The 25,000-nt window shown below is 35.0% G+C and overlaps 1 protein-coding gene across 2 annotated transcripts in view; it reads right to left on the bottom strand.

The window, feature by feature from the left end:
* LOC145263072 (cilia- and flagella-associated protein 221-like) overlaps positions 1 to 25,000 on the bottom strand; it is a 521,858-nt gene that overhangs the window by 258,727 nt on the left and 238,131 nt on the right. For both annotated transcript variants that reach the window (XM_080119938.1, XM_080119937.1), the window contains exon 14: positions 8,571 to 8,695. In XM_080119938.1, the coding sequence (XP_079976064.1) occupies positions 8,571 to 8,695 (125 nt within the window). The remainder of the gene's footprint in view (positions 1 to 8,570; positions 8,696 to 25,000) is intronic.

Below are 25,000 nucleotides of genomic sequence, written 5' to 3'. Positions count from 1 at the left end.
ATGCTCCATTGCCAAAAGTGTGCTTATTCATAAAGTCTGAAGAAATGCTGGTTTTGAAAATTTTCAAACGACATAATGCTTGAAATTGTCGAACTAGACATGGAAACAATTGTAACGTAAATTGAAATACACTTTATGTTGCCACCAACACCTTGTTTTGAAGTCTTGTTTTTGCTTACACAGTATATATATATATATATATATATATATATATATATATATATATATATATATATATATATATATATATATAGGTATTATCGATAAATGTTGAAGATAGAGAAATCGATCGATGGCTATCAAAATGAAATAGAGATCCGATTCTGCATAATCAGATGCAAAGTGTCCAAAGATGGCAGGAATAAATTGATCAAAGATTCACCTCGAAGCAAAATTTGTACTTTTGTACGATTGAACTTGTTCGCATATCACGATTCAAGTTTAATCATCAAAGTTAAATCCTTTAATAATCTCGATGAGAGGCCAGCCCACCCCTGAACATAACACCGAACCTAGGAATACACGAACATACATATATTATGCTTTTTTAATATATATACATATATATATATAAATATATATTTGTATATATATATATATATATATATTCTCTGTTTTATCTTATTTCTTTATTGATCTGATGATATAATAAAGTTAAATGTAACTGTTATTCCTTATGTTTTATTTAATATATATATATATATATATATATATATATATATATATATATATATACTGTATATATACATATACAGTATATATATACATATACAGTATATATATATACATATACAGTATATATATATATATATATATATATATATATATATATATATATATATATATATATATACAGTATATATATATACATATACAGTATATGTAAAAAGAAATTTTCATGGTTGCAAACATTTTCGATTCGATATATATATATACATATATATATATATTATCATCCATATACAGTACTGCTTCACAACTCATCAGTGCGGCTAGACATACACCTTCCCCCAGCCGTGGATCGAACGTACAATCGTCGCATTGACAGTCGGCAGCTCTCACTATCAGGCTTCGAAACAGTGCTGTAAATATTTCTCTTCGAGTGTGTATTAAATCCACACCCGCCCGTCGCATCAGTTTGTTTCCCTTAATAGATTACATACGCGTCGGGTGAAAATATATTTACAAAGTGCTCAACCCAAAGAGGGGGAGCTTTAATTGTCATCTACATACAGTACTGTATATATATATATATATATATATATATATATATATATATATATATACTGCATATATATATATATTTATATATATACTGTATATATATATACTATATATATACTGTATATATATATACTGTATATATATATATATATACAGTATATATATACAGTATATATATACTGTATATATATACTATATATATACTGTATATACTGTGTATATATATATATATACAGTATATATATACAGTATATATATACTGTATATATATACTATATATATACTGTATATATATATATATATATATATATATATATATATATATATATATATATATATATATATATATATATATATATAAATAAGGGAGTAGTCACCAACAATGTGTATTTTTTAACATTATTTTATTATTCCGTATCTTGGTTTTTCATTGAGAATTATGTTTGGATCATTGTAATAATGTTTTTAAGTCATTGAAATCGTTTACGTACGTTTCAGACGGTCTGATGCGTCCTCGTCAGAAATTATTTTCAAATGTGTAAAAATGGCGATTTTCGTTAGTTTGAAGTTTTTCCAAGGGGTGGAGGCTTGTAAGTGTTTATTATACATTGGTATGCTTTTTTTTTTTTTTTTTTTTTTTTTTTTTTTGTCAAGGGAGATTTTGACCTGGCTGTAGTCGGTCAGTCGCAATTTCTTTCTGCTAATGTGTTTTTTCTTTTCCTTTAGGGTGGGGTAGGGTGTGTGTGTGTGTGTGTGTGTGTGTGTGTGTGTGTGTGTGTGTGTGTGTGTGTGTGTGTGTGTGTGTGTGTGTGTGTGTGTGCGTGTGTGTTTATGTGTGCGTGTGTGCGCGTGTGTGTGTTTGCTTTTATTGGTTTGGGAATGTGTATATTTTGGGGTCATTTGCTTTCTTAGGAAGGCGGCTGTGGTCCGAGGTCGTTACTAATGTGTATGCGTAGGGAGGGGGGACTGGCTCTTCTGAAGTAAGGGTGGGGGTGCTTTCATTCTATTTTGATATTTATTTTTTTGATTCTTGGATTTTAATATTGTGATTTTTTCCTTTTAGTCTTATATTATGTTTGTTTAGAAAGAGGGGTGTATTTAAAATTGGGTTTTTTTTAATGTTTCTATTTATTTGTCTCCCCATGTGGGTATGGCTAGACCCAGGATCGGTTCCTAGTGTAGGGAAGATTTTTTTCCCCAGAGGGGGGCATTGGGGGGTGTAGGTATGGGGGGGATGATAGAAGGGAAGATAGTCGTTTCAGTCATGAGGGGGTTCTCCTCCCCTGACTGAGGAGGGAGTGAGGTGTTGGAACAGATATTATACTACGGTTCTAGGTGTCTCCTAGTGTTGTTGGTTTCGAGGTTAAGTAGGGTTGGTATTGTTCAGTGTGTTGTATTAAAGATAGGGGTGTTATGTCTGTTTGTGGTTGTATGCGCGCACGTGTGTGTGTTTTAATGTGTCGGTTCTGATTTAAGTGTGGGTGTGTGTATGTGTATGTGTATGGGTGTGCATGCGAGTGTACCTTGCATTTCATGTTTTTGTGTGATGGTATTAGGTTCTGTTCAGTTCAGGAGTGAATTTGGTGATGAAGTTTTTTTCTTGTGTAAGTAAATAAAAATAATTGTCTGTTTGGAAGATTGGCATTATTTTGAAGCTGTTTCCACTGCATGTGTGTACGTGTTTTGAAACATAGAGGTGTCTGTTATCTGCAATTTTGATGTTGCTCTTATGTAAGGCTACTCTATTGCTGAAATTTTTGGTGGCGCCTATGTAGGATTTATTGCATGTTGTGCATCTTAGTGCATATACTTTCCTAGACATCCTAGTAACAATAAAAAACAACAACATAATCACAGACATCTACCACAAACCCACAGACACTCAGCAATACCTCCACTTCAAAAGCCACCATCCTAAAAACTGTCTAAAATCAATACCCTACTCCCTAGCACGTAGAGTCTGCACCATAGTAACAGACAGAAACCTCCGTTCAACTAGACTGAATGAACTACAAATAACACTGCGGAAAAGAGGATACCCACTACCACTAATACAGAAAGGTATTGAATTGGCTGAAAAAATTCCAATAGACCAACTAAGAACCCCAAAAGAACACAACAAAGAACAAATTCTAGCATACGTCTCTACACACAACAAAAACAACCCAGAACTATTCACACAGATAACAAAAAACCTTATCCTCCTCAATCAGAACGACAAACTAAACAACATACTTAAAACAACAAAAATAATAAAAAGCAAACGCCAACCCAAAAACTTAAAACACATCCTAACTTCCTCAAAACTCGTCCCACATACTACAAAAGGAGTTACAAAATGCAACAAACCGCGATGTGGAGTATGTGACATAATAATAGAAGGTAACACATACACATTCAAAAACCCAGCACAAACATTCAAAATAAAAAAGGATCTAAATTGCACCTCCAGAAATGTAGTATATGCACTAAGATGCACAACATGCAATAAATCCTACATAGGCGCCACCAAAAATTTCAGCAATAGAGTAGCCTTACATAAGAGCAACATCAAAATTGCAGATTACAGACACCTCTATGTTTCAAAACACGTACACACATGCAGTGGAAACAGCTTCAAAATAATGCCAATCTTCCAAACAGACAATTATTTTTATTTACTTACACAAGAAAAAAACTTCATCACCAAATTCACTCCTGAACTGAACAGAACCTAATACCATCACACAAAAACATGAAATGCAAGGTACACTCGCATGCACACCCATACACATACACATACGCACACCCACACTTAAATCAGAACCGACACATTAAAACACACACACGTGCACGCATACAACCACAAACAGACATAACACCCCTATCTTTAATACAACACACTGAACAATACCAACCCTACTTAACCTCGAAACCAACAACACTAGGAGACACCTAGAACCGTAGTATAATATCTGTTCCAACACCTCACTCCCTCCTCAGTCAGGGGAGGAGAACCCCCTCATGACTAAAACGACTATCTTCCCTTCTATCATCCCCCCCATACCTACACCCCCCAATGCCCCCCTCTGGGGAAAAAAATCTTCCCTACACTAGGAACCGATCCTGGGTCTAGCCATACCCACATGGGGAGACAAATAAATAGAAACATTAAAAAATCCCCTATTTTAAATACACCCCTCTTTCTAAACAAACATAATATAAGACTAAAAGGAAAAAATCACAATATTAAAATCCAAGAATCCAAAAAATAAATATCAAAATAGAATGAAAGCACCCCCACCCTTACTTCAGAAGAGCCAGTCCCCCCTCCCTACGCATACACATTAGTAACGACCTCGGACCACAGCCGCCTTCCTAAGAAAGCAAATGACCCCAAAATATACACATTCTAAAAGCAAACACACACACGCGCACACACACACACACATAAACACACACGCGCACACACACACACATAAACACACACACACACACACACACACACACACACACACACACACACACACCCTACCCCACCCTAAAGGAAAAGAAAAAACACATTAGCAGAAAGAAATTGCGACTGACCGACTACAGCCAGGTCAAAATCTCCCTTGACAAAAAAAAAAAAAACCATACCAATGTATAATAAACACTTACAAGCCTCCACCCTTGGAAAAACTTCAAACTAACGAAAATCGCCATTTTTACACATTTGAAAATAATTTCTGACGAGGACGCATCAGACCGTCTGAAACGTACGTAAACGATTTCAATGACTTAAAAACATTATTACAATGATCCAAACATAATTCTCAATGAAAAACCAAGATACGGAATAATAAAATAATGTTAAAAAATACACATTGTTGGTGACTACTCCCTTATTTAAATATACATCTTTCTTTCGTTGGAATTTATTAACCCATTTTATATAAATATATATATATATATATATATATATATATATATATATATATACATAAAACATGAGGAATAAACGTGCCATGTAATTTTATTATATCATCAGATCAATAAGGAAGGAAGATAAAATGAAGAGAATATCTATATATTATGTGATATAAAGTACATAATACAGGGCTTTATATCGCAAAAACTACTTGTATTCGCCAAATAAAAATGATATTTGGAAAACCTTTAGTCTTTTTAAAGTAAAGTGCGTAGGTTGGTCTAAGGTAAAGATTTATCTTAAAAAAAAAAAAAAACAATTAGTTTATAATCAACCCCCACACACACACTAAAAACGATAAAGTACGGTGGTGATGGTTGTTGTTGTTGTTGCTGCTGCTGTTGTTGTTGTTGTTGTTGCCGCCGGCCAACCGCTAACCTCTTCATGTTAAAAACGGTTTTTGGAACGGACACCCCCAACCTCTTCTAGTCACCCGCAATATCTCCATATTAAGAACGGCTCTTTGAGTAGATACCCCATCCTTTGAGTGTGTAAGGGGGCGGCGAATATTTGCTCCATATTAAACCTTGATAATCGCTTTTAGGATTCCATGGCGCAAATACTATGCAACTGAAGGAAAAAAAGTCGTCACGTTAAAGAAAAGTGTGTCTATAATTTGTATACAATCAAACATATTGTCTATGATCAAACACATGCATACGATAAGCAGCTGATGTAGAAATCGAAATGTAAATAATGGTGAGCATAATTAAAATGTTATGTTTCAGGGTTTTGTTTGTTTGCTTTTGTTTTGCGAGGTATCTGTGCGATGTTAATGTGCGCATAGGTATTTTTTAAAATGTATAAGGAAACGGCCTATTAAAAAGCAAAGTGAAACCAAAAAACAAAAAAAAAATTAACATCGTTGTCGGTTTTTTCACTACAAAAATAAAACAATGCTATCTGTAAATGTTATGTATTTTCTTTCAAGTATTTTTAATTTTCTTTTTTTTTGGGGGGGGGTAGTTGCGCATAAATTTGGTGTAATTACGTAAATTTATGATTATGAATGTTTAATAATTTTGTATTTGGTTTAATAGTCATAAAACTATTGATTCGTGTTGAGGGAGAGGCCATCTTTGTAAAAGTCTGAGGTGTTCGTTTTTTGTAAGAAGGTATGCAATCTGGAATAATAGATTTGTATGTTCTCAGCCAATGAGAATAGCCGAAATGTTAGTAGATAGAAATTATTGTTTTTCGAATCGGGAATTGGACAGAATTATATGTTTATGAATGTATGATCCAGTTAAGAAAGATGTCAGGGCAATATAGTTATAATGTGTGTATATCTTCCGGGTCTTGACTGGGGGTGGTAGGAGAATTTTAGATTTAGAGGGAAAAATAGGGACTACTTTGTCTAAAGATGGTGAGATTGAAATGATGCTGCTCCTAGGATGTAATTTAGGGTTTTATTATAACGACTAAATATGCATAAAATATTGTTCTAAAGTTACATAAGACAGTGGCTAATAATGTAGACATTATAAATTTGTATGCAGTATATGTTGTTGGTCCAGAGGGGAATTTAGGGATTGGACAAAATAATGGAAACCCTTTGTGAATTTTGAATCAATGAATAGGTGTTTTAAACTTATAAAACATGAAAAATCACCAAAATTTTAGTTGATGTTTTCATCAACTTTAATCTCTAGGCAGCCAAATTTTCGCCCAAAAACTGATTAAAATCTTGCTGCATGTCTGAATACACTTTGTGAAATTTCAAATGTTTACACCCAAAATTTGCTGAATAGTTTGTTAAAGACCTCAAAGGTCAAATATTTTGAACTTTGGCCCCTTGATAGCCAAATTTTCGGCCAAAAAATGATTAAAAACTTGTCCCATGTTTGAATATACTTTATGTAAAATTTCAAATGTTTAGACCAAAAATTGGTTGGAAGGTAAATTTTGTTAACTTGATCCAAACTTTGACCCCTTAATATTTATTGTTTTGGGCTCAAATCAAGTTAATAAATTTTATCCATGTCCAAGTAATCTACATCTAAACTTTCAAGTGTTTAGACACAAAATTGGTGGAGCAGTTTGGTAAAATTTTCAAAGGTCAACTCGTTGAACTTTGACCCCTTGACAGCCAAATTTCTGTCTGATTAAAAAGATTTTCCGAAATCTTAATACCCTTTATGTCAAATCTCGAATCTGTAGATTGAAAATTGGCAGAGTAATTTGGTAGGGAAATGTACATACACGGACAGACACACACACAGACAATTTAACTTTTTTAGATATACTAGCAGTTCAGCCCGGCTTTGCTCAGGCCCTATGTACTATTCATGACTTTGACTCATGTCCAGGTAACATACATCTAAAATTTCAAGTGATTAGACCTAAAATTGGAGGAGGAGTTTAGTAGAGTTTGGAAAGGTCAACTCTTTCAACTTTGATGTCTTGGCAGCCAAATTTTCGCCGAAAAACTGATTAAAAAGCTTGCTGCATGTCTGAATACCCTTTATGTATAATTTAAAATGTCTAGACCCAAAATTGGCTGAATAGTTTGCTAGAGACCGCAGAGGTAACATTTTTTTAATTTTGACCCCTTAACATTTATTATTTTGAGCTTAAATCAAATTAAAAAGTTAGATCCATGTCCAAGTAACCTACATCTAAAATTTACAGTGTTTAGACCCAAAATTGACGGAGGAGTTTGGTAAAATTTTCAAAGGTCAAAGCGTTGAACTTTGACCCCTTGACAGCAAAATTTCTGGCTGAAAACCGATTAAAAAGATTTTCCCAAATCTCACTATCCCTTAAGTCAAATTTTGAGTATGTAGACTGAAAATTGACAGAGTAGTTTGGTAGGGAAATGTACATACACAGACACACACACAGACAATTTCACTTTTGTAGATATATAGATATAGGAGTTTTTCTTTTGTTAGCAATTTTATGCTATTATATTGGCATTTTATAACCGTTTTTGGTAGCATTTTTAGTATTGTTGGCATTTTTATAGCTGTTTTATTAATACTTTTTTTAGTTAGTATGGCGTTTTATAGCTGTTTTTGGCATTTTTAGGTTAGCATTTTCTCGCCTTTTTTTGCTAGTATTTTGGTATTTTATAGCTGTTTTTGTTAGTATTAGTATGTATGTTGGCATATTTATAGTTGTTTTTGTTAGCATTTTTTAGTTAGTATGTTGACATTTTATAGCTGCATTTTGTTAGCATTTTTTAGTTAGTATGCTGACATTTTATATCTGCTTTTTGTTAGCATTTTATAAGCATGTTAACATTTTTATATGTATTGATTGAGAAGCTTGTGGTCGTTGTTGTTGGAGCGTGTTGTAGATCACATCAAAAACAGAAAAACGTATTTTAGTGCAACCACTGTGGAAAGCATTCCAGAGCAACTACGAGTTGAGCTTTAAAATTTCATATAATTACCAGCTGTTCTGGTGGATCGACAGTAATGAAGTCATTCTGATATTGGTTTATCTGCATCTTCATATGAAATAGTTCAATCTCCTGTTCCGATTTCTCTTTCAGCACTCGTCGTTTTAAACACTGGGCTGAAAAAGAGAACGTCATAGAAATTGTTAGGTAACTCATGTTTAGCTTGGCAAGAAGGTTCTTGCAGAATGTTACATTTTGATTTCAAATGATGTGTTTTCAAATACGTTTTCGTTATAATAACTTTACTTTATATATCATTTTAAAGGGTGTTTTTCGCTCTATGTAAGTGTTATATTCTGTTTCAATGGTATATAATAATATGACAAAATACGCTGAGTGGAATACGTAACAAAAAGGTTTATTAGTATTTCGCAATAATACAAATACAAAATGGCTACTTGCTTTTGAAGTTAGATAAATGTAAATGAAGGTAAAAAAAAGGAACTTAGCGTGTGAGAGCTTAACGCTCGTCCCTGGGAAGCTTGGTTAACTGGAGTACACTTGTAGAGTGTAAGACGCAAGACTGGTAGGACGCAAGGCTGCAAGCAAGACAAGACGCCCTTACCTTAAAATGGTAACTCTTTTATATCCTGTTTCGTATCCGGTTCGATACGTAGTTATGTCCCTTATAACACCTCCCCCTGAAGCTGAAATCTTCCCGATTTTAGCTTTAATACCGCTTCCGTTTAGGATCAGGGCTTAAACGCCTGACGACTTTCCTTTTACGTGTGCTTTTCCTTTTGGTCAGAGTTTCCTGTGGTAAAGAATTCTGTCCAGCCCGTATGGCAGGCCCAGGGGATACATTCATGGGTCCGTATATACACACCGGTTTTGAAATGTCAAATGTGTCACACAACGTTTCCATTGGGATTTCCTCTGTATTTTCCGAAATTCTGGAACGGATTTGATAAACATGTCTTTTACAGACAAAACTTGGACCTTGAATAGTATAGACCATGTTTCCAATTCTTTTCTTAATGATACCGTCCACCTAATGATTTTCCCATTTTGAAAATTTTTAAAATAAACTTTATCTCCTGGAGAATAGCACTTTATATTAAAGTTTTATTTTCTAGCGACTTTCTTTTTATCCGGTAGGAGTCTATCGAAAATGGATCTAATTTTTCTGGCGAACATAAGTTCTGCAGGGATGAATTTACATCATTGTTTGGATTTGGGGTTACTCTGTAGATCGCTAGAAATGTTTGTATTGTCCGCTCATCTGTGTCAATGTTCATGTTTTTCTTTAATGCCTACTTAAACGTGTCCACAAATTTCTCTGCCAACCCATTCGACCTAGGATAGTAAATAGGTATCGTGATGTGTTGTATATCCAGTGAGTTGCAGAATTCTTTAAATTCGTAACCTGTGAATGCTGTACCACTGTCACTCACTATGGTCTTTGGTACACCAAACCGGCTGAAAATTTCGTCAAGTGCACTTACAGTGTTCCTTGATGTTGGATGTCTGATCTTGAATATCTCCGGACATTTGGAGAAAGAGTCCACTACAATTAATTAAAAAAAAAACATTTAGGGGTCCGGCATAATCAATATGCAGACGTGACCGGGGCAAGTCCGTCTTCAGCCACGGGGTCGTTTTTACCGGAGGATCTTGGGCTGCTAACTGACATCCTTTGCACGCTTTGACACATTTTTCCACCTCTTTACCAATACCAGGCCAATACACGTAACCTCTAATTAGGGATTTCATCCTTGAAATGCCAGGATGACTTGTGTGAAATTCCTTTAGCATTTTTCTTCGTAATACCTGTGGAATTATGATTCTATCAGCATACATGAGTACATCTTTGCAAATGGAAAAAAGGTGTAATTTGTCCTTTTTATTTCTTTCCGTCCTACTTGGTTTTTAATTTTCTTTATGAAAACGTTTTTTGCAGCTTCTCTTTTAATCTCTTCTAGAGTTACCGGGAGTTCACCGATCATATTGCACATTGAATTTGAGCATTCGCTTTCATCTTTAAGAGCTGCAATTACTGTCTCTTCCAAACTTTCATTTCTTTTTGGAATCAACCTTGACAGTGCATCTGCGTGTCCTATCTTTTTTGATGACACATGCTCCATCTTAAACTGATAGTTTAAGAGAATTACAGCCCATTGCGATATGCGTAGGGATGTCTTTGTTCGATCCAAATATCGTGATTAACAGTTTATGATCCGTCTATAATATGAAGTTTCGTCCATGGAGAAAACGGTTAAACTTTTTGACTCCAAATATTATCGAGAGAGCCTCCTTTTCAATCTGGCTGTAGTTTTTCTCAGCTTCAACCAAAGTTCTTGACGCGGGAGCGATTGCTTTTGTTGTTCCATCCTCATACTTATGGAGTAATGCAGCACCAACTCCGTAATCACTTGCATCCGTTGCTAGTACCATCTCCTTTACTGGATCAAAATGCGCTAATGCCAGATCTGACAGTAGACATTTCTTAATTTTCTGAAAAGCAGATTCACATTCCTTTGTCCAACTCCATTCACTGCCTTTTTTTAGTAGCTCGTTAAGAGAAGCTGTCAAATTATGCACATTAGGGATGTATATCACATAATATTGTACCAATCCCAAAAATGACTGTAATTTTGATATTGAATCTGGGGCAGGCATCTTTTCGATTGCTTCGGTCCGTTGTGGATCTGGCCTTCGTCCATCTTTGTCAATTATTTGACCCAGGTATTTGGTCCTTTTCATGAAGAAATCGCATTTCTCCGGACTCAATCTAAAACCAAACACCTCTATTCTCTTAAGAACTTCTCTGACGTGCTTCTTGTGCTCTTGCAAATTACTGCTCTTTATCAAGACATCGTCAAGGTATGCCATTTCAAATTCCAACCCTGCGAGCATCGTATCCATAAGCCGAAAGGAAGTCTCTTTAGCTTGAAGATACCCTTATGCGTGTTAATGCACAGGTGCTTTGAGCATTCATCATTGACCTTGATTTGCAAGTACGCATTCGAGAGGTCTATCTTGGAAAAAAATTTTCCTCCGTTTAGTTTGGAGAATAGATCTTCTGCCGACAGAAGGGAATAATTGTGGTCCTTTAAACAATCATTCAGACCCGTTGAGAAATCAGTACAGACTCTGATTTTATTATTCTTTTTCTTCACATATACAGTCGGGCTGGCCCAATCCGTATGGTCAACTTTTTCAATAACATCTAACTGTTGAAGTCTCTCCAACTCCTTCTCGATTGCGTCCATCGATGAAAATGGTACATTTCTTTTAGGTTTGAACACTGGGGTGGCATCTTTCTTAACTTCAAATTTGGCTTCTATTTTCACACAGTGTCCAAGTCCTTCGGCAAAAACTCTTGGGAATTCTGCTTTTACATCGTCCAGGAAGCCTTCCACTTGGTTCGATTTCTCTGTGTTCAAACTATTACAAAAAGAATTAACTGGTCGTCCCCATAAGTTAAACAGGACAAACCAATCCACTCCAAATAGACTTGTGTTCCTTCCTGGTACCACGTACACTTTGGACTTGCGTGTCTGACCACTAAATGTCACGTTGCACCTCAGTTCTCCTTTTAATTCCAACTTTTTGCCGCACATGCTCTTCGCCATCGTGCTGGTTTCCCTTAGTTCAGGTCGACTGATCCTTCTCCAGATATCTTCATCTATGATGCTGATGTCCGCAACACTATCCAGGAGTAATGTTACAGGATGTCCATTTATGTGAACATCGACATACTTACGCCTTTCGCAACTTTTCTCTTTCCTTGTGCGAAGCGCATTCACTTTGTCAGTCCTTCGCTTTTTCTTCTGGTCACAGCACGTTCCCTTGCTGCTTCTGAATCCACATTCGTAAGATATCCTATTCCTGAACCAGCAGGTCTTTTTGTGTGTCTCGTACTTCCGGCAGCATCTACAATTTTGGTCCTTGTGCATTCTGGGTTTTTTTTTTTTTTTGTTCTTGGTTCTTGTACGTTCTAGAGGTCCTTTGCCTTTTTACATGTTGTACCTTGTAAACGCTTTTTTCTTCAATACAGATGTTGTCTCTCTTGATATTAATGAGACGTTGACATTCCTCGATAACTTTTTGTAAAGTTATATTTGGGTCCGACTCCATACTTTTCAGGATCCGGGATCTGATATCTTTGTCCCTTGGTGCTGTGAGTCCCTGCACAAAGATCAAGCATTTAAATAAATCCGCAGAAATTTCATTTAATTTAAATGATTCACATAAGCAATTTACAATACAAGCATACTTTAGATAGTCTTCAGATTCTGATTTCTATAAATTTAAAAATTTATATCTAGAGTAGAAAAGGCTCTTTTATCAAATATTCTAGATAAAGTATTGATTGTCTCTTCAAAGGTCACTTCTTTCGGTGTTTTGGGTAAAATTAAATTAGCATACTTAGTGTTTTCGTCAGTACCCAGTTTTTGAAGTAACAGCGTAATTTTTTCTTCGTCGGTTCAGTCCGAACACCTTTTTGTAAAAACTGTTTCATACCTTCTATAGTATGCTGGAAATGTAACGCCAGTATCGGGAGAGTAGTGAAATTCCGACAAAGAGTTTGAAATACCCTCTGTACAAAAATTCGTTTTTTCCTCAGTTGTCGAGGTTTGAATTAATTTTTCCAAATTCTTTTGTTGAGTCGGCATTTGGCGTCGAAGTATTTTTGTTTGTTCTCGTTGTGCCTCTAAAGTTTTTTGTGTCATTTCTTGTTGTTGTTGTTGTTGTTGTCGCTGTTGTTGTAGCTGTTGTTGTTATTGTTGTTGCACTAAGAATTGTTGTGTCATTTTTACTGTTCCTGAATGCTAAGCGTTAGCACCTTCGTCAATTCAGCCAATTGTTCCATTTTAGCTTAAAAAATGTCTTTCCAAAATTTACAACAATGATTCTACAAAAGTACGTAAATATGCGTTTTCGCAAATTAGCAACAATACTTCTACAAGTTTTGCAAAATAAACTGTTTCAACAACGTAATTTTACACAATAATACTTTTTTCAAATTCACACAATAGATAGTTCTAATTAATTTACCCGAAACAATGACGAACAAACTGTTTTTCAACAAAAATACGGTTGCAAAAAAAAAAAAATTATAACAATAGTCTCTGTTTTGTTTAGAGAAAAAAGAATCGTAGGAGTTCTTTCTTTTCTTTCGAAAAACTCGTAATCCTATGGTGCCGGGTTCGAATTCAGTTTACGTTTCCTAAATATCTTTTCATCAAAACATAAACAAAGTTCACTTTACCTCGAATTTGTTATGACAATATCTTTCAAGTACAATTTTATTACCTTTCCGTGAGTTCCTATCGGAGAAATTCGTACTTTCCACTACTTTATGTAGGAACATTCGAATAGTTTTTTGTCGCACGTGATCGTAATGGTAGTTCAGTAACGAAATCCTTGTAAATTTTCGTCAAAAAATCATTGAATAGTACACAGTTCTTTAAATACGGTAATTTATCTCTGTTAATCATCTTCATTCGCCAACTGTTATATCCTGTTCAAAGGTATATAATAATATGACAAAATACGCCGAGTGGAATGCGTAACAAAAAGGTTTATTAGTACTTCGCAATAATACAAATACAAAATGGCTACTTGCTTTTGAAGTTAGATAAATGTAAATGAAAGTAAAGAAAAAGGAACTTAGCGTGTGAGAGCTAAACGCTCGTCCCTGGGAAGCTTGGTTAACCGGAGTACACTTGTAGAGTGTAAGACGCGAGACTGGTAGGACGCAAGGCTGCAAACAAGACAAGACGCCCCTACCTTAAAATGGCAACTTTTTTATATCCTGTTTCGTATCCGGTTCGATACGTAGTTATATCCCTTATAACAGTAATCCTTTAAATTACAATCGTTTTAAAACAATTATGTATTCTTTTGAGAACGTTGAATATAAGATGGTAAAAAAGCAAATTTGCACAATTTTCTTATTTCAATTAAAGCTAGGCCAAAAAGCTGCTGAAACAGCTCCGGATATCAATGAAGCATTTGACCCACGAACCATTACTGAACGTGCAGCACAAAGAGAGTCCTGGAGATGATGATGGGTCGACTATCAGATGTTGACAACGCTTTATTAAGAACCTTAGTCGGAGCAAATCCATGCACAACTGTTTGAAAACTTGCTTCTGAATTACACGACGATTTCCAACCACTTGAGAGATATTGTAAAGACAAAAAAATTGGTAAATGTGTGCCTCACGAATTGAATGACAGCCAAAAAAAAAACGTCGTTATGAAGGGTTATCTTCGCTTTTTTTTTTAAACAAGAACGACCCATTTCTCGACCGGGTTGTGACTTGTAATGAAAAGTGGGTTATTTACGATAACCAGCGACACTCAGCTCAGTGGTTAGACATTAACGAAGTTCCACGACACTTCCCAAAGCCAGAGTTGCACCAAAAGAAGGTCATGCTGGCTGTTTGATGGTCTGTGACCAGTCTCATCTGTTACAGTTTTATTTAATGCAGGCGAAAATATTACAGCGGTGAAGTACTATCTACAAATGGATTAAATGCATCAGAAACTTCGAAAACAACACCCAGTTTAAAAAGGCCCAATTGTTCTCCACAACAATGCCCGACGGCACGCTGCTAAACTGACACTAGAGAATTGAATGAATTGGGCGAAAAAACTCTGCCTCATCCGCCATACTCTCCAGACCTCTCACCTACCAACTGCCATTTTTTCAAGCATCTCGACAACTTTATTCTTTCTTTTACAAATAAGCTTTTAAGAGAGAATATAAAATCCGATAAATGGTCCAAGAGTGAGACATCATAGCACTTCCAAAGAAAGGAGATCTGAGCTCAACTTAAAATTATCAAGGCATAAGTTTATTATTATCAGTGGTCTCAAAATTTGTCAACAAAATGATCCTAAACAGAATACAACCAAAAATGGATACACATCTTCGTCCAAACCAAAATTGCTCATATCCTTGTGCTACAGCGATTGATAAAAGGAGTTAAAAGCCATAACAGGAAAACAATCATTATTTTCGTAAATTTCCAGAAGGCGTTTGATTCAATACACAGAGGCATGATAATAAAAATATTGAACGCTTATGATGTTCCATCAAATCTACTCCAAGCAATAACTAAGATCTATGAGAACACAAGGTCAAGAGTAATAACACCAGACGGAGAAACAGAATTTTTCAATATCAATGCTGGAGTCTTACAAGGTGATATATTAGTTCCTTACCTCTTTGCCATAGTACTTGACTATGTTCTAAGAAAGACACTCAATGGGAGAGAAGAGGAGCTTGGTTTTCGTCTGCACAGACAAAAGATCAAACATGTCCAACCAATTGTTATTACTGATCTCGATTGTGTTGATGACCTAGCATTACTAACTGAGGAAATTGGTCAAGCCCAAAAAGTCCTTAGCCAGCTGGAAGAGGAAGCGCAATTGGTGGGTTTGTACTGCAATGCCAAGAAAACAGAGATACAGGCCTTCAATCATGTTGACCCAATTGCAGTGAAAGCACTTGATGAGACTCTGTTTAAGGCTGTCAAAACTTCAAGTACCTCATAGCATGGTCAGAAAGCACTGAAAAAGATTTTGAAGTAAGAAAAGCACTGGCATAGAGTGCATGTCACAAGTTGAGGAAGATATGGTCATCCACTCTCTCAGAAAAGTTGAAAGTAAAATTCTTTGTTGCCACAGTAGAAACAGTCCTTCTCTATGGTGCTGAGGCATGGACTCTTACAAATACGATGAAGAAGAGACTGGACAGCTGTTACACACGGATGCTCAGGATGGGCCTCAATACATCATGGAGGAGCCACGCAGCAAACCAACAGCTTTATGGTGAGCTACCACTAGTATCAATGAAAATACAGCAGAGAAGGATGAGAGTAACCGGTCACTGCATGAGACAAAGCAAAGAGGAAGCAAGCAAGCTAGTTCTCTCGATACTAAAAAATGGACACTCAAACTGTGGTAGAAGAAGAATGACCTACATCGATAACCTGCTACAGGACACAGGATTGGAAAGTGTTTGGGACCGGTAAACTGTCATGCAAGATCAAGTAACTGGAGAAGTCATGTAGATTCGGTGGTGAAGCTTCCTGAAAGACGACTGAGATGATGTATATATATATATATATATATATATATATATATATATAAAATGCTGAATGTCTGTGTGTGTGTGTGTCTGGTCACGAATAGGCTCCTATATGGTTGACTATTATAGAAAACTGATCACATATGATGATAGAAGATGTATCGAGACACAGGAATGGGTATGTTTGATCTGGCATAATGATGATTCATTAAAATTGTGGGATCGGCGTACGTGCCTGGTCCACAAAGTATGGAAATAAAAAATTTAAAAATTAAAAAAAAAACATTTACAAGTGTTTTTGATATAGATGTACATAATAATACTTTGATAAGTATGTTTTAACTTAAATAGGGATGGTATAATAAAATTGTGGGGTCTGCGTTCGCGCCTGGCCTCCATAGAATAATGGAAATAGGCACAAACTTTAATAAAAACTTTTCATATCTATCTGCGTAAGTATACTCTGATAATTATTTTTCAGTTTGAAGAAACATGGTATAATAAAATTATGGGGTGCCTTTATCATTTATTTCTTTAAGTATGTTGATATGCACACTTTTTGAAAGCACCTGTTTAGTAACGCAGAATCATTTATGTAACTATTATGTCAAATCTTGTATTTATTCGGCTCTTTACTCACCATATAATATTTAAAAGAAAATAAAGGCATATTGGCATGCTTACAAAATCCGAAAATTGGGGAAAAAAAGTTGCGATTATTTTTTTCATTTTGTTACGCCATCTACAAAGAATACTTTCTAGACATATGGTTTAAGATCTTGACTTTCACATAAAAGTGGTGCAAAACTGTTTGGTAGATTCATTTCATCCGTTTTATTTATCTGATTTGAACACAGCACATGAGTCGGCTCATTTACTGACGTCGCCATTGAAACATGTTTCTGTCTATAATTTCGGTTTCATTCGCCTACGGCATCCAAGAAAAGATGTCGCAAATGTATGTCTGTGAGAAGCCAGGGAAAAACGAAAGGAATATTGATTCTTTTGGTAAGTTTCTTCATTGGAATGCCTTTGAGCTGAGTGTTTTTTATTTATTTTATTTTATTTATTTTTTGTCAGGTATAATTTCTCAAAAGACAATTTTGAGCTCTCATCACAATAGGATTTTTTTTTTCCTCTTTCAGATTTACTATTCACTTGAAAGTTAAATCAACTTCGCAACAACAACAAAAAAGAGATGATTCTTCTCCCCGCCCATCCCCCACTCCTCTAGAAAATCAATTTCCCACTGCAGGGTGTATGAGGAAAAATTAATAAAGAAAGAAAATATTTTATTCTATGGCTTGTAATTCTTTCTTTTTTTTTTTCTGAAGATGAAATTAAAAATGGAAATAAAACAGAAAACAAAAAACAGAAGATATTTCCAAATATTCTTTGAGATTCGTATTATTTGGATCCTTGTGAATCTGTGGCGTAATGGATAAAGTATTTGGTAATTTCAGTTGTAAAGTTACACTCTTCTAAAGGTTAAAAGTACAATTCTTATTGCACCAACACTGACCTTCGGGCCAAGATCACAGTGCAGTATCTGATCTGATGCTACACTTCACCTTTTTTGTCTTCGGTCAGTGGAGGAGAAATCCTTCATGACTGAGACAATTTTTATTTTTGTTCCTATCCAAGTGCCCCTTTTGGGGGAAACTGCATTTTGCTCACATTAAAAATCGACCTTGTGTCTAACTCTGTCCTCGTGGGGAGGCAAGTAAATAGGAACACTCAAGATACAATTGCGAATTGCTTAGGACTTTTACTCAATCATGGCTGACAGAATGCGAGCATGCTAATCCCGTGGATTAAATAAAGACTTTCGTTCAAAATTTTGTGCAGATTCCCAAATTCGACAGGATACACTTGAAGAAGGTCGGAGGTTACATCGACTAAAATTTTGTAAAAAGATGAGAAGAATAGTCTGAACAATGTAAATAATCTGAATAACCACTCAAAAATTAAAAAACGTAATATACTTGGTGACATTTTCAAAAAATTCCTAGTCGGCTAGAAGTTCCAAATATTATTAGTAGTGACCGACAAATTTATGGAGTGTTTTTGATTTTCATAACAGAGTCTGTTTTTAAAAATCTACCAAAAATCAGGTAATTATCTAATCCATATAAAATTTTCACTGATTAATAAATAAAGAATGTACTTTATATGCCTTTAACTTTTTTTTCATATTGGTTGTATAAATATATTTTTGGGACTTCATACTCCTCTTCCTCATTGTTCCCCTTAAAGTCCAAGCAATCAATTAAGCACGCGTTCATTTTGTGGCAGGAGGTTGAATGAATGAAGAAAAACAAAATCAAAAAACATTTCGCAGGATGCCTTCGATATCGAAGATTAAAATCCAAAGTTTGAATGTGTTTAATTTTTTTATCTTTTGCGTTTTGAAGTGTGAGATTATCAATAATTATTATCTTTCAGAAGAGAATAAAAAAATATATTTTTTCACAAAAACGCTAAAATATGCATACTTTTAAATCTTTACAAATAAATTAAAAATTTTATTTTAGAATGCATAAACTTTCCATGTACCAGTACATAAAGAATACTTTAAAGAATCGATACCCAAAAAAAACATTTTAAACAGGGTGTGGAAATTATAAGTATTTTTAAGATACAGTAGCCCGTTACGGTTTAGAAAAGGTTGTTATCACCTTTTTGAAAATTAACTATAACTATGAAGACATGGATTTCCGTAGATGATGGTTGTGACATCACAAGTTGTATCCTTTCAAGAGAGTTATCACAAACGGCCCTTTTAAGGGTCATCAAATTCTAATGAAAGTCTTTGTCAACTTGATTTATGCAATAAAAAACTGAGGAAAATAGAGTATCATTTAGTTTACGAGAAAAGAGTGTGGATTATTGGTTGTTATTAACTAGAAAATAAGAAAGGAAAAATAATTTTAATCATGAAAGTAAAAACTGACTAAAAGTGATATTAAAATTTGCCAAAAAATTATATTTGATGTAAAAATAGAAAAAAAAGTTTTTCTTTAATTTTAACAATTAGGAAAAATGTAAAGCTTGATTGATCAATTATTATGAAGGATAAAAATTATAAAGCTAAAAATAACATATTTTACCATAAATGACGTTTGTAAATATAATTTAATTCAATTATTTAAAAATGTATTTGTCTGTCTAGTTATATTAATTGTAATGAATGGCTCTTATCTTGGGGAGGCTCCATGTTTTGACAGGTTTCTGTGTCTGACCTTTACTCCTGATCTGAAATGGAACACATCAAATCCGTTGGCAAGGCTGCTGGAAAAATGGTGGGATCATTCTACTGCTCCAGTAGATATTTCAATGCTGATGCAATTCTCTACCTGCATAAAAGCCAAGAATGCCCAAGGATGGAGGAATGTTGTCACATCTGGGCAGGAGCTGTGAGAAGCAGTTTATCCTACCTTGACCGAGTTCAAAATAGACTTCATAGCCTAGTGAGAGATGCCCTTTTCTCTTCCCTGTAACCTCTTTCTCAAAGAAGAGACGTTGCAAGCCAGTTTTTACTTTATCATTATTTTCATGGCAAGTGCTCGTCTGAGCTCCAATCTATGGTCCCCTTCGGCCTGATTTTCATGAAAAACACTTGTCTTTCTGAAACTACTATCAATAATTTCTGTGTGTGTGTGTGTGTGTGTGTGTGTGCATATATATATATATATATATATATATATATATATATATATATATATATATATATACATATATATTCGGAATTCTAAGTGCTGTATGTAAGTCTGTTTAACTCTGAATTGTTTCAAGCCAATCTTAACCTCCACTTGTCACTGGTATTTAACAATGCCGACTCAGGGAAGGATGTACGGCACAATCACGTTGACACACCAGTTCTTGCCAGATCATTGAAGTTAAGCAACGTTGAGCCTGGCCAGTACCAGATGGGTGACCATTTGGGAAGGTTAGGCGTTGTATGTACCTTCTAGGAAGGTTGGCCGTGGGGCCAGCACCTTCACCCTGTAAAAAGAACTCCTCGCTAAAAAAAGCATCCAGAAAAGTTGTAGATGGCCTATGCCCCTCCAGGGGCGCAATACTATGGATGGACTGAGGAAAGGTGTGATTGGATATTGCACAACTCTTGCCACAAAAATTCCATGTGCAGGCACCCCTACGGTGGGTATTGATAGTCTGTCAAGACTAAAGGATAGCCCATTCCCTCACACAGACAGCCATGTTCCCAGCCTGCCTCCCAGATAGTGACCACCAGCAAGCTTCACTTCTAGACCTATTCCTTACTACAATACCTGAGAATTGTGTAACCAATGCTCACAGTCCACTCGGAAACACAGACCACCTAGTTGTATCAGTAGACATCACACTCAAATCCTAACTCCAAAGTGAGGAACCACTGTTCAAAACGACAAGGTACTACAAAAGATCTGACTGAGAAGTCATCAGAGAACATATTAGAAATGCCCCATGGACCAATATCTTCTCTCTTCCCATTGGACAATGTGTAAATGAGATAACTGAATGGTGAAAAGCGGCCATTAAACCACATGTCCCCACACGGAATATTATAGCAAGCCTCACTCACCTCCATGGTTCACTATAGAGTGTGCAGATGCCATTGCACAAAAACAGCATGCACGGCTCGTACGTTATTAGTCAAATGAAAATAGGCAGAAATTCATAGATGCTACAAATCATTGTAAGAGAGTAATAACCACAGTCAAAAGAAGATATGCTGAAATAACCATGGAACATATAGAATCGCAGAAGATAGGAACTCCTGATTTCTGGTAAATTTATAATAGTATAGTAAATAAAGGGCAATCAGTAATTCCCCCACTATCCAACAACTAGAAATTTACATGCACGGCAACCAAAAACGTGGAACTGTTTGCTCGACGATTCGCCTCCAACTCCACCCTAAAGTCAACAAACAACTCTTTCCCAAATTTCCCCATGCAGACAGTAGCCATAATTGATGATCTGAAAATTACCCCTTCACATTTCCACGATGTTATAAAAAGCTTAGACACCTCCATACTTTCTAAGCTCTACAACAAATGCCTTGCTGAATCCTGCTTCCCTAACAGCTGGAAAATGGTCTCTATAGTACCAGTGTACAAGAATTCTGGCAAAAGGATCGACCCTCTCAATTATCGCCTTATAAATCTCTTCCTCCTCTTCCCTAAAATCTTCGAGACTTAATCAATCAAGCACTAGTCCACTAGGTGTATCAGAATTTTTGTAGGAATTTTTGACACCCCTAATACGAAATTGCAAATAAAATATAAAAAAAACTCGTAATTTCTCTTTCAAAAGTGGGTTGTTTATTTTCTTTAGGGATTATACTTTCAAAATAAACTATTAAAGTTTGTATAAAAAGTAATAGAAATTTTTTTTTATTTTTTAAAAAACAGTAATGAAATCAATTGAATTTTACGAGTTCAGTATTTTTCAATTTTTAAACTTTACAAAATCTATCAAAATTTTTCTATTGATTCTATTTTTACATTTTACGGGTCAATGTGAAATTTTATGCTCTTTCCAATAAACTGAATATAATATTTTAGACAAACGTTTTTTTTTTCAATTCACGCCCCCCTTATTTTGAAATGCCTATTAAAAAGTAAATAATTAATTTATATGCTAAAGTTTTATATATCACAAATTGAAGATAAAAGATCAATAAATAATATATCCTAATTTAAAACAAAAAAAGAACAGTTTTTTTTAAATTTACCTGTAAAGTCCGAAGTTTAAAACCTTTTTTTTTTTTAAACACATTGTTTGTATTTTTTTTTTTAATAGAACCTTGGTCCTTGCCCCTTTAATTGAAAAAAAAATTAGGGTTCGAATTACATTTTTCGAGTATTTATAAGCTTAGAAAGACAGGGGTCCGAATTATTCAATATTTTTCATGAAGTTTCTGACACACCTAGTCCACCACCTTGCAAATGTTAATCTTTTTTATGACAAACAGTACAGATTTAGGAAATGTCATTCTACTGGAGATATTTTAACAGTCATCTCTGAATGCATATACCATGCACTGCATAAGGCAGGTGAAGCCAGGGCTGTAGCCCTCAATATATCCAAGGCTTTTGACAAAGTATGACATGAAGAGCTGCTAATGAAAATCAAATCATATGGTATAACTCGATGAATACTAAATATAATTAGATCCTTCTTAGACAATAGGACCATCCAGGTTGCCATTAATGCGGGAGTGCCTCAGATGTCGATCCTTGGACCACTATTGTTCTTGTTATTCATCAATGACCTCCCCGATAATATTGAGTCTGAGATGGATATATTTGCCGATGATACGATGCTCTATAACATGCATGAGGGAAGAACGGATGTACACCAATCCAAGACAATGCAAAATTTAAAAAAAATGTAGTTTATAGCTGCACGGTATCACAAATCATAAATTTAAATGATGTTAATGACAACTATAGCTCGACCATACGACCAAACAACCAATCTACCAATCAAATAAACTTCAACACAGTTCAAATCAATGCCGCCCCTAATCGACCAGACAATACATTATACAAAATGCAATCTACCTCGGCTCCACATCTGGTCTTATCAAACATAGAATTTCAACCCATAAGCACTCTTTTAAAAACCACTCCCTCAAGAACCAAACCTCTCTATCTAAACATATTTGGCAACTCAATGATAAGAATATTTCATTCAATCCAAAATGGGAAATAGTAGGATCATATAAACCGTACATCCCGGGAAACAGATCCTGTACTCTTTGCAGATTTGAAACCCTCAAGATTTTGCAATATGACGATACCAAAAACAAAACCACCCTATTAAATTCAAGGAGGGAACTACTATCGCCATGCATTCATAAACACTGGTTTAAATTTAACAAATATAAACCACCATAGCTCATTAAAACCTTTCTTATTAATAATATATCATAAATTTTGAAATAGAATATTTTTGCTAATAAGATGTAGATCATCATTATTATTAACAAACTTACCATTATTCTGTATCTTAGTTAAATCTCTATTTAAATTTAACCTTTGTAAGTTACTAATTTTACTAATTCCAATAAATAAAATAAATAAATAAAACAATTATAATATTACTAAATTTACTCAATAAAATTATCTTATACTATAAGAAAAAAAACAGCGTAAGGACGAATTATCCCCCTTTGACAATGTTACAATACAAAACAAGATTATCTCCCTTCATTTTGAATATTTATATTTTTATTTAAATCTAAATTAAGCGATGATAAAATAAGCTAATTGTTAAAAACCACTATTGTTCTTGTTATTCATCAATGACCTCCCCGATAATATTGAGTCTGAGATGGATATATTTGCCGATGATACGATGCTCTATAACATGCATGAGGGAAGAACGGATGTACACCAATCCAAGACAATGGCTGAATCATTAGAAAATGACTTCCACACCGTAGTTAAATGGTGCCACAAATGGATGGTAACATTTAATGCTAGTAAGACTAAGCTGCTTTCCTTTAACAATTACAAGAAACCTCTCCAACCACCGATATTCATGACAAATAACACCCTACCTGAGAATTTTTCCTTCAAACTCCTCGGCTTAACATTCACAGGAAATATGAACTGGAATAAATACGTTGAGGACATTGCGAAGGCTTCTGCAAGGAAAGGTGGGCTCCTTCTATCGTGCTAGACAACTGCTCACATCTGAGAGTATCCTGTACCTCTACAAAGCTACCATTCTTCCATATATGGAGTATTGTTGCCACATCTGGGCTGTTGCACCTACCACTAGTCTTTACCTCTTGGATGGGGTCCAAAAAAGGGTCTGCAATCTAATAGGTTCCACTTTGTCAACTAAGCTACAACCCCTGTCCCAGCGCTGCAATGTTGCATTCCTGTGCCTGTTTTAAAAGTATTTTAATGGAATGTGTTCTGATGAATTTATTGCACTTGTGTCCCCTCGACGTACATATCTCCCACAAACCCACTTAGCAACAAAGTAACACCCTTTCACTGTTGAGATCCCTAAATGTTAGAAAGTTTTCTTCTCTAATAGCTTCTTCCCTAGAACAGCTAGACTTTGGAATCCCCTTCCTGTTACTTGTTTCCCTGACTGTACTGATATGCAGAAGTTCAAAACATCTTAATCTTTCTTAGGCATCGTCTCAATTAGTAGTCTATTACATCCAAGTGACAATATGCTTTCTTTGGAGTGAAGGTGAGTAAAAAAAAACAAATATATATATACTCTTTATTTGTTTAGCCATAAACAGTAATATGTTGCTACACAGTCATAAGTATGTTTCGGTAAGCTAGCTACTAGTAACTAGAGGCCTCTTCAGGCAATACAGCTTATACTAAAGATTGCA

This window comes from Euprymna scolopes, chromosome 38 (genome assembly GCF_053919585.1).
Source record: "Euprymna scolopes isolate OS-2025 chromosome 38, ASM5391958v1, whole genome shotgun sequence".
NCBI lineage: Eukaryota > Metazoa > Mollusca > Cephalopoda > Sepiida > Sepiolidae > Euprymna > Euprymna scolopes.
Note: the sequence above shows the minus strand (reverse complement) of the source record. Positions and strands in the feature narration are given on the sequence as shown.